The sequence below is a fragment of the Pocillopora damicornis genome, chromosome 3 (genome assembly GCF_964200805.1).
Source record: "Pocillopora damicornis chromosome 3, jaPocDami1.2, whole genome shotgun sequence".
In the NCBI taxonomy this organism is placed as follows: Eukaryota; Metazoa; Cnidaria; class Anthozoa; order Scleractinia; family Pocilloporidae; genus Pocillopora; species Pocillopora damicornis.
Window position 1 is genome coordinate 16509273 of NC_142672.1, and position 13434 is coordinate 16522706.

The 13434-nt window shown below is 41.9% G+C and overlaps 2 protein-coding genes across 2 annotated transcripts; both read right to left on the reverse strand.

Annotated features, from left to right (window-relative positions):
- Window positions 1-4464: 4464 nt before the first annotated feature.
- LOC149048527 (uncharacterized) lies at window positions 4465-6514 on the reverse strand. The gene is made up of 2 exons (XM_089199483.1): window positions 6413-6514; window positions 4465-4983 (listed from the first exon to the last, which is right to left on the reverse strand). The coding sequence occupies exons 1-2, from the start codon at window positions 6512-6514 to the stop codon at window positions 4498-4500; spliced, it is 588 nt and encodes a 195-aa protein (XP_089055609.1). The 3' UTR covers window positions 4465-4497.
- Window positions 6515-7214: 700 nt separating this feature from the next.
- LOC113664703 (protein O-glucosyltransferase 2) lies at window positions 7215-13430 on the reverse strand. Its single transcript, XM_027180330.2, has 10 exons — window positions 13115-13430; window positions 12279-12481; window positions 11666-11871; window positions 11171-11248; window positions 10655-10821; window positions 9737-9974; window positions 9182-9391; window positions 8451-8540; window positions 7967-8074; window positions 7215-7797 (listed from the first exon to the last, which is right to left on the reverse strand). Exons 1-10 carry the CDS (start codon window positions 13279-13281, stop codon window positions 7780-7782), a joined length of 1485 nt encoding a protein of 494 aa, XP_027036131.2. The 5' UTR covers window positions 13282-13430; the 3' UTR covers window positions 7215-7779.
- Window positions 13431-13434: the final 4 nt, after the last annotated feature.

Here is a 13434-nt window from a genome sequence, read left to right on the forward strand (position 1 = left end):
AACGATAAGTTTGGGTTAAAAAGCCCATTTATTACGTCAGCATAAACCGACCAGTTACATGTTCAAAAGACCGCAAAAATAACTGACTGTACCCGAATGCGCATATTATTATATGATAATTAGTGGCGCACTCATTGTGATAAGTTCAGTTGCACGTGCCTATGTTCACCGCTTCTATATAGCCAAGTAATTTATGCAGGCATACTTCTAGCAGTATTTCGTCACAAGTACCAGTTTCAGTATCGATGCCAGTACCAGAGACAGAGACAGAGACAGCAATGTATGGTTCACTGAAAAAAAGAAGCCGGCAATCCTTCCATTGACCTTCGCAGATCGTTGATACTTTCATTAATCTTGTATCTATCTCAGGCGATTTTTATAGTTTTATATCGTTACATGCTCATACATGAACCGTTTTCCATTTAGATAGTTTTAGGAGGCTTCCTCAACCGAATTTTTGATTGTGTATCACTTCACATTCCAGCTGGATGTTAGTCAACTCATAATCCAACTGTGTTTGTCAGATCCTTTGACTACATTACTTGCAGGTTCAAATATTAGTTCGTCTGCCAGAGATTTTTGGTGAAACACACCGTGATCATTTAGGATTTCATTGTTTATTTTGGTTCTGTACTCCTTTCCATGAACAGAGTTTAGCTTCTTCTCCTTGTCTACACCTGAATCTTTGTTGTCTGCCTCATTTGATGTTTGCAAAGGTCATCTGATCGTATTCCTCCGAGTAATTTGTTATCCCCTTATTTTTCATGAAAAAATTCTCGTAGATGTTTGAATAGATCAAAAACCATCAGTATCCTGTAAGATTTCACCAAGAGAAAAGATAAGCGAGAAAATAAACTTCATTGACGTACTTGAAAATGAGCGATAGGCACTCGAAGAGAGAATTTAACTTCGAGAAAAGTTAAAACCTATTCAAGCGATATGGTTTTACGGTGACGGCTGTTTGATTAGCTGTTGAAAGAACTGTCAGAGTTTTCGTCAGTTCTCTGAAAAGTGGTCTCTGATCAGGCGTCAGGGGTTTTGGAAACGGATTAAAAACTCTTGGTTAAAAGGTTGCCAATATGCTCTCTCGTAAGACTTGCAGGTAAAATAACAAGCCGAGAACTGCTAGGGAAGTGATAACTTTCCTTAGTATAAATGCCTGGCTTTTTCCCAGGAGTTACTGCATTCTTGAATCAAAAGATTCGAGAAAAGGCATAAGCAACTGCAATTCCTGCTTGTATTAGTCCTGCCTTCAACATTTCGTGATTATTTTTTCTCTCTCTCTTTTATTTTACTCCTCGATTTGATAGATATGAAGTTTGTCTATTAATGGTTGACGGCCTTCCACTTTCAAGTCTAGGAACAATTTTCTTTGTTTTCAAGTTTATTGATTGATTCCTGTTTCTGTGATCTTCAGCTGATTGATATAGCCAACTGTGCTTCCGCTGTTCAATTAAAGGTAAGGGCGCATAGGCCAGGTTCCTGGTGAGATTGCTCGATCGAGTCTTACTTTCGAGTCATCTACTGTAAGTTGGGATATCTGAACACTTTTGGAAATGTAATAGTGTAGTTTGATCGTCCGGGTGAGTGTAGTCCTGAGAAGGACTGTTGTCGGTAATAGTGACTGACGTTTCGACAACCTGAGCGGAAGTCATCATCAGAGTCAAGTGAAAGGTTGTTGTCAGTCGAATGTACTTAGTCCGGTTTGTATAAACTGATTGGTCAGTTTTGCCGTGATGTTATTGGCTGTAAGACTCAAGTGGCGTAGGTCAGTCGTGATTGGTCGGTTTGGATCCGTTAGTGAAGTTAGGTCGTTCTGTTCGGTCCGTTTGTAGTGTTAATGTCGTGAATGAGTCGTTTGTATGGTGCCGGTAGTGGTTGACACCTGTTGAGGGGATTCTGTTCCAAGTTAGTAAACCAGCTTTCTAGGGTCAGTCGTTGAAAATAGTTGGTGCTGTAGGTTAGGCATTGCGCAGAGTCCCAGTCAATAATGTGGTTCGTAAGTCGGTTATGTTCAACAATGTGATTGTTGACATCGCCTTTCGTCGTCGCTCGTTTGTGTTCAGTCAGTCTAGTCGTGAGGTTTCTGCCAGTCTCACCGATGTAGGAGGCGTGGCAGTCGGAGCAATTGATCTTAAATACTGCTTCTTGTCTGTTCCTCGGTTCGTCTTTGTCTTTGACGTTAGTCAGTAACTGACGTAGTGTGGTAATAGATTTGTGAGCGACGCGGATATTGAATGGTCGTAAGATGCGCGAGATGTTCTCAGATATGCCCTTTATGTATGCTATAGTTGCTGTGGTCGTAAGAGTTGCGCTGTCGTTAGCTTCGGTAGTAGTAGTAGGTCTGTGAGTGTTACGTTGGATGAAGTCTTCATCGTTGTTCGTTGAAAAAAACTACTACTACTACTACTACTACTAGTACTACTACCGACGCTAACGACAACGCAACTCCTTTTTGTTGGCAACCGTCTGTCTCGGAAGACAATGGAAATCTGCACCTAAGAAGTAAAATCACATCAAGCGGCACCGCCGGCTGTGGCTGTGGAGCCCAATACGGGAGCCGCAGACCCGCTGGCATTTTGCGCAGGTAAAGTCATTTGTGGGGGTTGGTGGAATGGGGGCAGACTGGAGCCTCTGTCGCCTGCGAGTCCTCTTCACCTCCCACTGGCTCTCCCTCTTCAACTCGGCTTGTTTGACGCCGGCCTTGACAGTCGATCGCCAGAGTGTACGGTCGGCTGTTGCTGACTCAAGGTTTCCAGGGCTGATGCTGCAGGTCTTCAAGTCACGCTTGCAGACATCCTTATAGCGTAGAGTTGGTCGTCCTGTTGGCCGCGTCCCTGTGGCGAGCTCACCGTACATGATGTCCTTTGGGATGCGTCCATCATCCATTCTGCATACATGGCCGAGCCAGCGCAGTCGCCTCTGGGTCAGCATGGCATAAATGCTGGGTAGACCTGCCCGTGATAGGACCTCTGCATTTGTGATGCGGTCTTGCCAGGTGATGCCAAGGAGTCGTCTAAGGCAGCGCATGTGAAAGGCATTCAACCTGCGTTCTTGGCGGGAGTAGAGGGTCCATGTCTCACTACCGTAGAGAAGGGTGCTCAGTACGCAGGCTTGGTACACCTTCATCTTTGTGTTGATGGTCAACAGGGAATTGTCCCAAACTCTCTTTTCGAGGCGAGCCATTGCCGTTGCTGCTTTTCCTATCCGAACATTGAGCTCAGAGTCCAGGGATAGGTTGCTGGAGATACAGGAGCCAAGGTAGGTGAAGTTGTCGACTACCTCTAAGGCGTGCTCGCCAATGGTGATGTGTGGGGTGACGCTGACACCTTGGCCCATGATGTTAGTCTTTTTCAGGCTGATGGTTAGGCCAAAGTCATTACAGGCTTCTGCAAAGCGTGTGATGAGCCGCTGCAGTGCCTCCTCGGTGTGAGCGGTGAGGGCAGCATCATCCGCAAACAACATTTCCCTGATGAGAACTCTGCGCACCTTGGTCTTAGCACGGAGGCGGGCCAAGTTGAAGAGGTTCCCGTCGCTCCTGGTGTGGAGGAAGATGCCATCTTCAGACTCACGGAAGGCATAGCACAAGAGAAGGGAGAAGAACACACCGAAAAGTGTCGGGGCCGGGACACACCCTTGCTTCACGCAGTTCTTGATTGGAAAGGGGTCTGAGGATGATCCGTCAAACTGGACTGTACCTTACATGTCATCGTGGAAGGATGTGATCATCTTCAGGAGCTTTGGCGGGCACCCAATTCTTTCCAAAAGGGCAAAGAGACCGTTTCTGCTCACCAGGTCGAAGGCCTTGGTCAGGTCAATGAAGGCAAGGTAAAGTGGGCGTCTCTGTTCGCGGCACTTCTCTTGAAGCTGTCTGAGGGAGAATACCATGTCGATTGTCGATCTCTCTGCACGGAACCCGCATTGCGACTCTGGGTAAACGCGGTCAGCCAGCAACTGCAGTTTGCTAAGCGCGACGCGAGCAAAGGCCTTTCCTACGATGCTGAGAAGGGATATCCCACGATAATTGTTGCAATCGCTGCGCTCGCCCTTGTTCTTGTAGAGCGTGACAATCTTAGCGTCCCGCATGTCCTGGGGTATCGTGCCCTCCTCCCAGCATTGGAGCAGGATATTGTGCAGGTGGCCGAGAAGAGAACTCTCACTTGCTAGCTTGACAATCTCGGGGGGAAGGCCGTCACTGCCTGGTGCTTTGCCGCTGGCAAGGGACTTGATGGCTTTCCTCAGCTCGTCGACTGTGGGTGGTGTGTCAAGCTCTTCCATGGTGGGTAGGGTGGTGTTCTCGATGGCGGTGTTGGTGACAGTGGTCTCCCTAGAGTACAGCTCCTGGTAATGCTCCGCCCATCTCTCCATCTGTTTGGCGCGGTCGGTAATGATCTCGCCTGTGGTGGACTTGAGTGGAGCAATCTTGATGGCGCTAGGGCCAAAGGCTTTCTTAATGCGCTCATACATGGCGCGGATGTTGCCACAGTCCGAGGCGATTTAGATGCTGTGACACAGGTCGAGCCAGTAGTCATTTGCACACTTGCGAGCAATCCTCTTGACGTTGTTGCGAGCAGCTTTGTAGGCAGCCAGTGTTTCCTTGGAGGGCTGTTTCTTGTGCTCGAGGAGTGCAGTGCTCTTGGCAGTGATGGCGGGCTCCATCTCCTTGATCCCCGCCTCGAACCAGTCTTCACTTTTTCTCTCCCGCATTCCGAAGGCGTCTGAGGCCGCCTCATACATGGTGTCTCGGATGTAGTTCCATCGCGCTGTGGCACTGTCAGTTGGGCAATCCTCTAAGGCTTTCTCCATGGTCTCGGCAAAGCGTTCACGCGGTCCTGGGAGTGAAACTCTGGCTGTGCCAATACGGGGGCGTCCTTGCTGTTTGGAGCGATGAATGCGCTTGGACTGGAGACGCACCTTGCTGCAGACCAGGGAGTGGTCCGTGTCGCAGTCGGCACTGTGGTAGGTGCGAGTGATGAGCACGTCCTACGACCACAGCAACTATACCATACATAAAAGGCATATCTGAGAACATCTCGCGCATCCTACAACCATTCAATCTCCGCGTCGCTCACAAACCTATTACCACACTACGTCAGTCACTGACCAACGTCAAAGACAAAGACGAACTGAAGAACAGACAAGGAGCAGTTTATAAGATCAATTGCTCCGACTGCCACGCCTCCTACATCGGTGAGACTGGCAGAAACCTCAAAACTAGACTGACTGAACACAAACGAGCGACAACGAAAGGCGATGTTAACAATCACATTGCTGAAAATCACCGACTTACGAACCACATTATTGACTAGGTCTCTGCGCAATGCCTAATCTACAGCACTTACTATTTTCAACGACTAACCCTGGAAAGCTGGTTTACTAACTTGGGACAGACTCCAATACATACAAACGACTCATTCACTACATTAACATTACAAACGAACCGAACAGAACGACCTAACTTCACTAACGGATCCAAACCGACCAATCACGACTAACTTACGCCACTTGAGTCTTACAGCCAATAACATCGCAGCAAAACTGACCAATCAGTTTATACAAACCGGACTAAGCACATTCGACTTTTTCACCTGACTCTGATGATAACTTCCGCTCAGGTTGTCGAAACGTCAGTCACCATTACCGACAACAGTCCTTCTCAGAACTACACTCACCCGGACGATCAAACCACACTATTACATGAAGATTTAGATATATGAAAATTCACATATTTGCACTGCGGTGGAAAGATGAAATTAGAAGATCCTCGCAGCTAAGAACACTACTGAAACTAGTAGTTGTACGTAGGACCTGAAAAAAATTTCAGGCCCGTACGGGATTTGAACCCATGACCTCTGCGATACCGGTGCAGCGCTCTACCAATTGAGCTAACAAGCCAACTAGGAGCTGGTCAATGAATTGGATACAAATAAACATCCGAGTGAATGAAGATTTAGATATATGAAAATTCACATATTTGCACTGCGGTGGAAAGATGAAATTAGAAGATCCTCGCAGCTAAGAACACTACTGAAACTAGTAGTTGTAAGTAGGACCTGAAAAAAAATTTCAGGCCCGTACGGGATTTGAACCCATGACCTCTGCGATACCGGTGCAGCGCTCTACCAATTGAGCTAACAAGCCAACTAGGAGCTGGTCAATGAATTGGGTACAAATAAACATCCGAGTGAATGAAGATTTAGATATATGAAAATTCACATATTTGCACTGCGGTGGAAAGATGAAATTAGAAGATCCTGCGCTGCACCGGTATCGCAGAGGTCATGGGTTCAAATCCCGTACGGGCCTGAAATTTTTTTCAGGTCCTACTTACAACTACTAGTTTCAGTAGTGTTCTTAGCTGCGAGGATCTTCTAATTTCATACACTATTACATGTTACCCCCAGGTACAAACCATTCGCTGTACTTTTGGAAATGTCTTGCTGTCTTGTCGCCCTTTCATCAGTGTCAGAAGCTCACGTTGTACCTCTTTGCCACTTCCAGAACCTCCTAGCATGCTTGAACGAACATTTACTTGCGACTCTACAATGCTTCTATTGATTACATGTAATTTAATCTTGCCATGCCAGCTTGTGGTTAATGATACAAAGTAATTATACTGTTTATCGGCACCTTCGTCATATCTAGTGAGGCAGATAAGGCCTTCCTTTGATTGATTCACTTCCCACCAAAATCAAGGTAATTTATTGCAGTTAACATAAGTCCTAAGCCAGCAGCATAAATAAGAAGCATTCTTACGACGTAATTTTCCCCAGATACGGAAACTGTGATAATTAATTCCAAATTCAGCACAGATCCTTTTGTAAGTTGTCATAATTATTGCTGAATTGAGTGAAAGGAAGGTCTCCAATTAGCGCAGCTTCGCTTTGAATTCCACCCATATTGAATAGAATTCTTCTCGTTGTAAAATATATGTGAAACTCGAGAGATCTAATCTGTTCGAGAACATGTTCGCATTGTTTTTCCGCACCATATTGCAAAATTAAGCACAAAATCAAGCAGCCGGTGTGTGCAGTAGCAATAGTAGGCACCGACCCTAACTGTAGTGAAAATAAATAAGGGCTTGTGCGGGAGTTGAATCCATAAGCTCTGTGATACCAGTGCAGTGCTCTACCATCTGAGCTAAAAAGCTAACCGGGAGCTGGTCATTATGTCGGTTCATAATAAGCCCGTGAGTGATGAATAAAAGACATGAATACCTTGATATCATACATTTAAATTGCTGATCAATAAATGGAGATGAGAGTGATCGTTGCAGTTATGAACAATGCTTATGCAGTGGTGAAAATAAAGCCTGAAAAAAGAAAAAAAAAAAGGGAAAGAGAGAGCCGGAGAAAAGATAGAAGTTATAAGTCGGTATAAAGAAACCCCTTTGAGTAAAGCTTTCTCTCACTGAATTGAATATTCAAGTTATTTTTTTCAAAAGTAAATTTTCAAAAGTAAAATTCAAAATTTTTCTTTCCAGGTCATTTCTGACAAATATTATATTAACTTTTCTGATCTTCATAAAATCCTCCGTAAATAATTATTTTCAAAATCTGCTCGTCACAAAACAGCTTTAGTACTCAGCTTTTGTACAAAACTCTCATCATAACAAAGACCATAAAAAACTCGTTGTAAAACAAGTTCGTGAAGCGAAACTGTGAAAGCAGATATTTTCAAAAGGGGCGTGTCCCAACCATTACACCAAACAGCGTGTGCGTGTGCCGGCCGGCTGTCAAACGGAACTTGAAAAGCGTTTGTTTTACAGCAGAGCAAGGTTTAGAGTTCGTCACGGAGCTGAAAACAAAAGGAAAACATCAGTTACTGGATAAGACAAATATTGCCCTAAAGAATTTTGTTCAGATTTACAGGAACTGAAATTTAAGCTCAGATATCTGATATTAAGCGCGCAAAATGGTTATGCAGGTGAAGTGACTTGCATGTGATGATTACTAAAATGACTTACCTCCCTGTTTTTCATACAGTTACATTCCGAATCTCTATCACTTGGTTGCTTTATGTGTTCCATATTTGAATGTTTCGTAGGCTTGGTTGTCTGGCGCTTAGCATACTCCTAAATAATGATAAAAATTACCTCGTTTGGTTTTTCTTTTGTTTTGTCACTTTTACACCACACAATTAAGAAGGTGAAGAAAACTACAGATTGATTAAATGACCGCAATGAACTTCTTATAACAGTTACAGATTAAGTTAGTTGGACTCTGAATGGAATCCGGGTGGGTGGCTACAGCCGAGAAGACCTGACATTTTGTCTTTTTTATGAAGAAAATCGATTGAAAGCAGGATAGTTGGGGCATCTTTGGAGCTACAGCTGACATTCCAAATCACACGACTATTAGCTGGTATGGTGTGAAATTTCACTGATCTGAGTAAACAAATGGATGATATGTGGATGGCAGCGCCATAGAGGAAGACGAGATCAAACTGACCTGGAAAAGAATATAGTGATAACAGAAGATCTGATCAGCAAGCAGGTTATCTCTCGTGTATGACTGAGCGTTCTTTATTATCTCCTTGACCTAGTGATAGAAATGGATTGTACACATCAGTTTGTTTCCACAGGTGCTGAAATAACCACTCAAAACACTTAGTATATCTTTCAATAGTAGATGTATATACTAAACACTGTATTGCGTCGAAGGCGCGCCTGGACCTGCTATTCAAATTCCGACTATCCCTTGCCATTCACCTCCAAGCAACTCGCGCGCCTGAAAACATCGTAATTGTTGCAGTAATCATCTTTTGGCTAAAACAAAGAATAAAGGGCCACTTAAACCGTTTTAAGTTTGCGGCTCGGTAAATATCCACCGCTAGCCACCGATACTTCGGTGAATAGTTGTTAACTACCGTGAAGCTCGCTCTAACCTTTGGATGTTCCTTCATCAAATAATGGCTGCTTTAAGACTAAGGTAATTCATTGGGACAGCTACACCTGATCATTAGTAAACCTGATTTACCCTTTCCTTGCCGCGATCTATTTCGTAATTCTTCCTTCTCCCTTCATCACTTGTGGGAGTTAAAAACAGGTCTACATATTTGTTCAGAATTTCTCATACAAGATGATACAAGGCTTCATTCAATCCAATCACTGTTTGCAAATTTTCCTCCCTTTTTCCTTTCTGCTGGTTACTTTGTTACTCAGCCCCTGAGCTTTAGATACCTTTTCATCATTGTCCATAGCCCACTTTAACTTTTCTTCCAAGTCACTCAGATCTCTTTTAAAAGGCACATAATGTATCCAAGGTCGAAGATCGCCATAGAAGTGCTCGTAATACGGTGACTGTTGTTTTAATACCAAAGAATCTCCAGCTAAGAGGTATGGCAAGCGATATGCCGCCACAGTTCCATCAATGTTAATTTGGTACTTCCACTAGAAATAAAATGGACAGAGCATAAGGGTGAAGGGTGAAGCATGAACACATACTTACAAAAAGATACAGTGCCAGCCCTCATTACAGCCTCCAACCCACCCCACCCCTGTACCTCTTGCTAATCTATTAAACCTCACAGACTTGGCAAGGAATTCAGTCAATCTGTAAGACAACTGTAAAAGTAAGAATGGAGCAATAATGAAAGCTATCATGGAGGAGATTTTTAACAATAACTCTAAGTGGCAGTTAGAAAGAAAGATTAAATTAACAAGGCTTGATTTTTGGGTGAGGAATCACCAGAGTCTACTTTTGTGGAGTAACTCAGCTGCTATAGGGGTGCTTACCTTAAAGAAATCAAAGAATGAAATGTGTTTTGCTTTAGGACCATATTTTTTCTCATCATATTCAAAGAAAAAGAAGTTTGTAAGTGCAGCATCATATAGCTCAGGCTTCTTCCTTGCCATGATAACCAAGTTGAGTCTTTCTTCTCTACTATCACGGCCACGCCAAAGTGCTTTGTTTATCTTGTCTGGCCATTTTGGACTTTCAGTGGATTGCACAGACAACATATCCAGGGAAACTCTGAAATTCAAACAAAGCTATTCTCAAGGCAGGTGCACAGTTTAGTCTGGGTTAACCATAAGGAAACAATGACGAAAAAGGTGCCAAAAGCTTAAAATCTATCAACTGATTAGGGAGATCTCCTTAGAAAGTCAGAGATGAGCTTGCTGGGGTCATTATGCAACTAGTGTAGTAAACTGTAAGAAACTGGCAATTGATTTAAACTTTAATGAAGTATGAGTTGAGATGTTGTGGGTGCCAGTTACCTTCTGAATGTTAAGTCAAGATTCAAGCATTTAATGGAACCATTACTGAACATCATGCTCCTGGGTAAGACAATATATTTCCACAGTGCTTCCTTCCATGTGGGAATATCAGAGTGTCTCATAGGTCACTGAAGATCAGAGAATTCTCTAGGTACTCTTTGAGAAGTCTCCACATAAATTTTGAAGGCCTGTCCTATTTTTCATTCACACATCATTACTCTACACAATTTATATTTCAATCCATTTCTTAACTTGAAAACCTTGGAGTGTAGATGAGTGTTAATAAAATAAGAGAAAAATTTGGTCAAATACTGGTCTGGTAATTGGTGAATCCTCACCACTCAAAGGAGCTATTAAGGCCACTGGACAAATCAGACTTCAAGATAAGGATATCTTGCCATTACAGCATCCAACATTATAATTTAGAGACCATACCTTCCCATAGTCTCCAGTGTGGACTCTGTTAGATCATATGTTGGCATGATGATGTCCAGTGTTTCATCTGAACCACACCAGGATAGTATAGGGATAGGTTTTGTGTTATGCTCCACAAGGGGCCAGTCACCAAGATTGACAAAAAACTCCATGTCAGGCAGAAGCACCTATCAACAAAGGAAAAATAAATTAAAGAAAATCGTGACTTTAAATAATGCAGAACTAAACTAAAGTGGTGATCTTCCAAACATTTCAGTAAAAGCCAGTAACTGGCAGAGAGTGCAGAATTAGTTTTTGGGTTATTTCAGAGACAGATAATTCACAAATACATGTCTGATGCAAATGTGAAAATTATTGTAAGAAAAATCTTTCTCTTTATTTTCAACTATATTCTATTAATCACTCTATTATAATAAATAGTGACTTAAGACTGCAAAGCAAAATGCTCTCTTGATATACAATAATCTTTGATATGCCTGAAACAAAGTTATTGTAACTTGTTCAAATATTTTTTACCTTTCTGGCAAGAGACAAGAGTATGTTATCCATAAACATTGAAAATCCCACATGTTGTCCATAAGTTTTCCGATAAACCTACAACAAAAAAGTAATTTAACTAAAAGCTTTCCATCACACATCTATCACCCAGGTTGACTATAGAGAAGATTGCTACTTCACAGTAAAATTAAAAACCGCTTTTTAATTTTTTGAAATCAAATGTAAGGGTCCTAATTCTGTCAATTGATTATGATTCCCAGTAAGAGTGTAAGGTGAAACATATTTTTCGTTCTTGTTATTCTATGCAGGAAGGGGAAATGACATAAAATAAACTGCCACCTATACGCCCCTGGTTTATGATAAGCAACAGTTTACAATATTAACATAACATCATTCTTACACCTGTGCTTGCAAAGGAAGATTTTGTCCTTCAATGTCAAATCATGAGTTTTACTTCAGTACACTAATAACAAATTTAACTTAACTTATCTGCTTCCATCTGTTTTGAATTACCTGATTGTTGATGACAGAATAATGGCACAATGAATGATGTTTTCCAAACCGTTGAACAGCTTCCTTGGACAATTCTTTTAAGTCTACTTTGTCAAATGGCATCAGATCCTTTTGGATTTGTGGGTACATCTGTGAACAATTCATGGCTTCCAACCAGGCTTCCTCACTTGATTCTGGGCAGTAACAAGTCTCATGGTATACTCCCCCTGTGGATTGTTAATCAATAAATGAACTGATAAGAATCATTATCATGATGACAAGTTCCACAGTTAAAGGACAAACATATCTCAAATCTTTAATTCCCATAGGTGACCATGAGAGAATTTTTCCTTACAAAATCAATACAATTTCAAGCAGACAAGTGATGAGAATAATGAAAAATATTGATTAGGGGATTATTATTTGATCCAATACCAAATTCTCCAAACTAACATCACAAGAACCATATGGAGATTACTAATAAGATATTGGGAGTTAAGGGTTAAGTGTGCAATTTTTATATCTGATTTTTGGGATAAGGCTGTTATCTTACTAGAGACATATTGTTGTGACTTTTTTTGTCTTGTTTCTACTCTTTTCAACTGGCAAATCAGAAGAGATTACATTCCCTTACCCTCTAATTTATAAGGCGAGTTAGCAACATTCTTGCCCTTGTGTGTTATTTCAATAGTAAGGTCTGGATAAGATGCAAACATTCTATAGCGAACAATGAATGACCCATCTTTCCTGTCCAACTTTTGAACCCAAGCCCTTACTCGTCCAGATGAGCTTGTGATTTTCACATCATAGGTAGCTTGGCCTGGAGAATCTGTAAGACTGACAAAAAAGAATGATAATCACACATTTAAAAAGTAGAATTGAGAGAATTTTCAATAAAGGTATGTGAGACAGAAGACTTTGAAAAACCTATAAAACAACCAACAGCTATCGTATCTTTTTTTGTAAAAGAGGGAGAAGGTGATTCTACTTTTATTCAGAGACAAATTGGGTTTTTTTTTAAGTATAACATGGGTGTATTTTTGTCGGTTATTTCTCTTTTTTCTGGCACAATAAATACCTCCATTTCAACAGTGTCAGTTTGCGATTTTATCAAAGAACACGACACAATGATCCAGTCACAACAAATGAATGGATCTCTTGTTTCCAAATTTAATTCATCAGCTGTCACCCATGTCTACAGCCACAAAACTGAAGTACGTTTGGTGTTATTTTTCTTGAACCACAGTTTTTAAAAAATCTCTCTGGGTCTAGCACCACTTCCCCCTAGGGGGAGGGGAAAATTTGGAACTCCCATCATACTTAATTACTTTGAGCGCGTAGTAACAAACGGTTATTTTGATAGTCACCATAGTGGTGATGAGAAATTTCTTAATTATCCCCTCTTTTTCCTTCATTTAATGATGAGGTTCATAACTTCTAATTTACGCTAAATAAATGCTAAGATCTCACTTGTTGCCTCCTTTGTCTACACTCTGAATGAAAAAATATCTCGCCGGCAGAGTTGCTCTACTGTCAAGTCCTGGACCCCAAACAAGGGAATTCTTCACGCTAACATCTACTGCTCTGTTGAAACAAACGCTTAAAGATAAGATTATGCAGAAGAAGTAAGATTTCATGATTATATGAGATCTGTGAACAGGTGATGAAGAAACCAAACGGATGAATCACTCAGGAAACAGCTGCACTCAGTAGTTTCTAAAGACAGCGACCAGACAGCTGAACTAATCTTGAGCCTTGGTTGATCCGGCTTCTTAGCCAGCGGTTTGGTC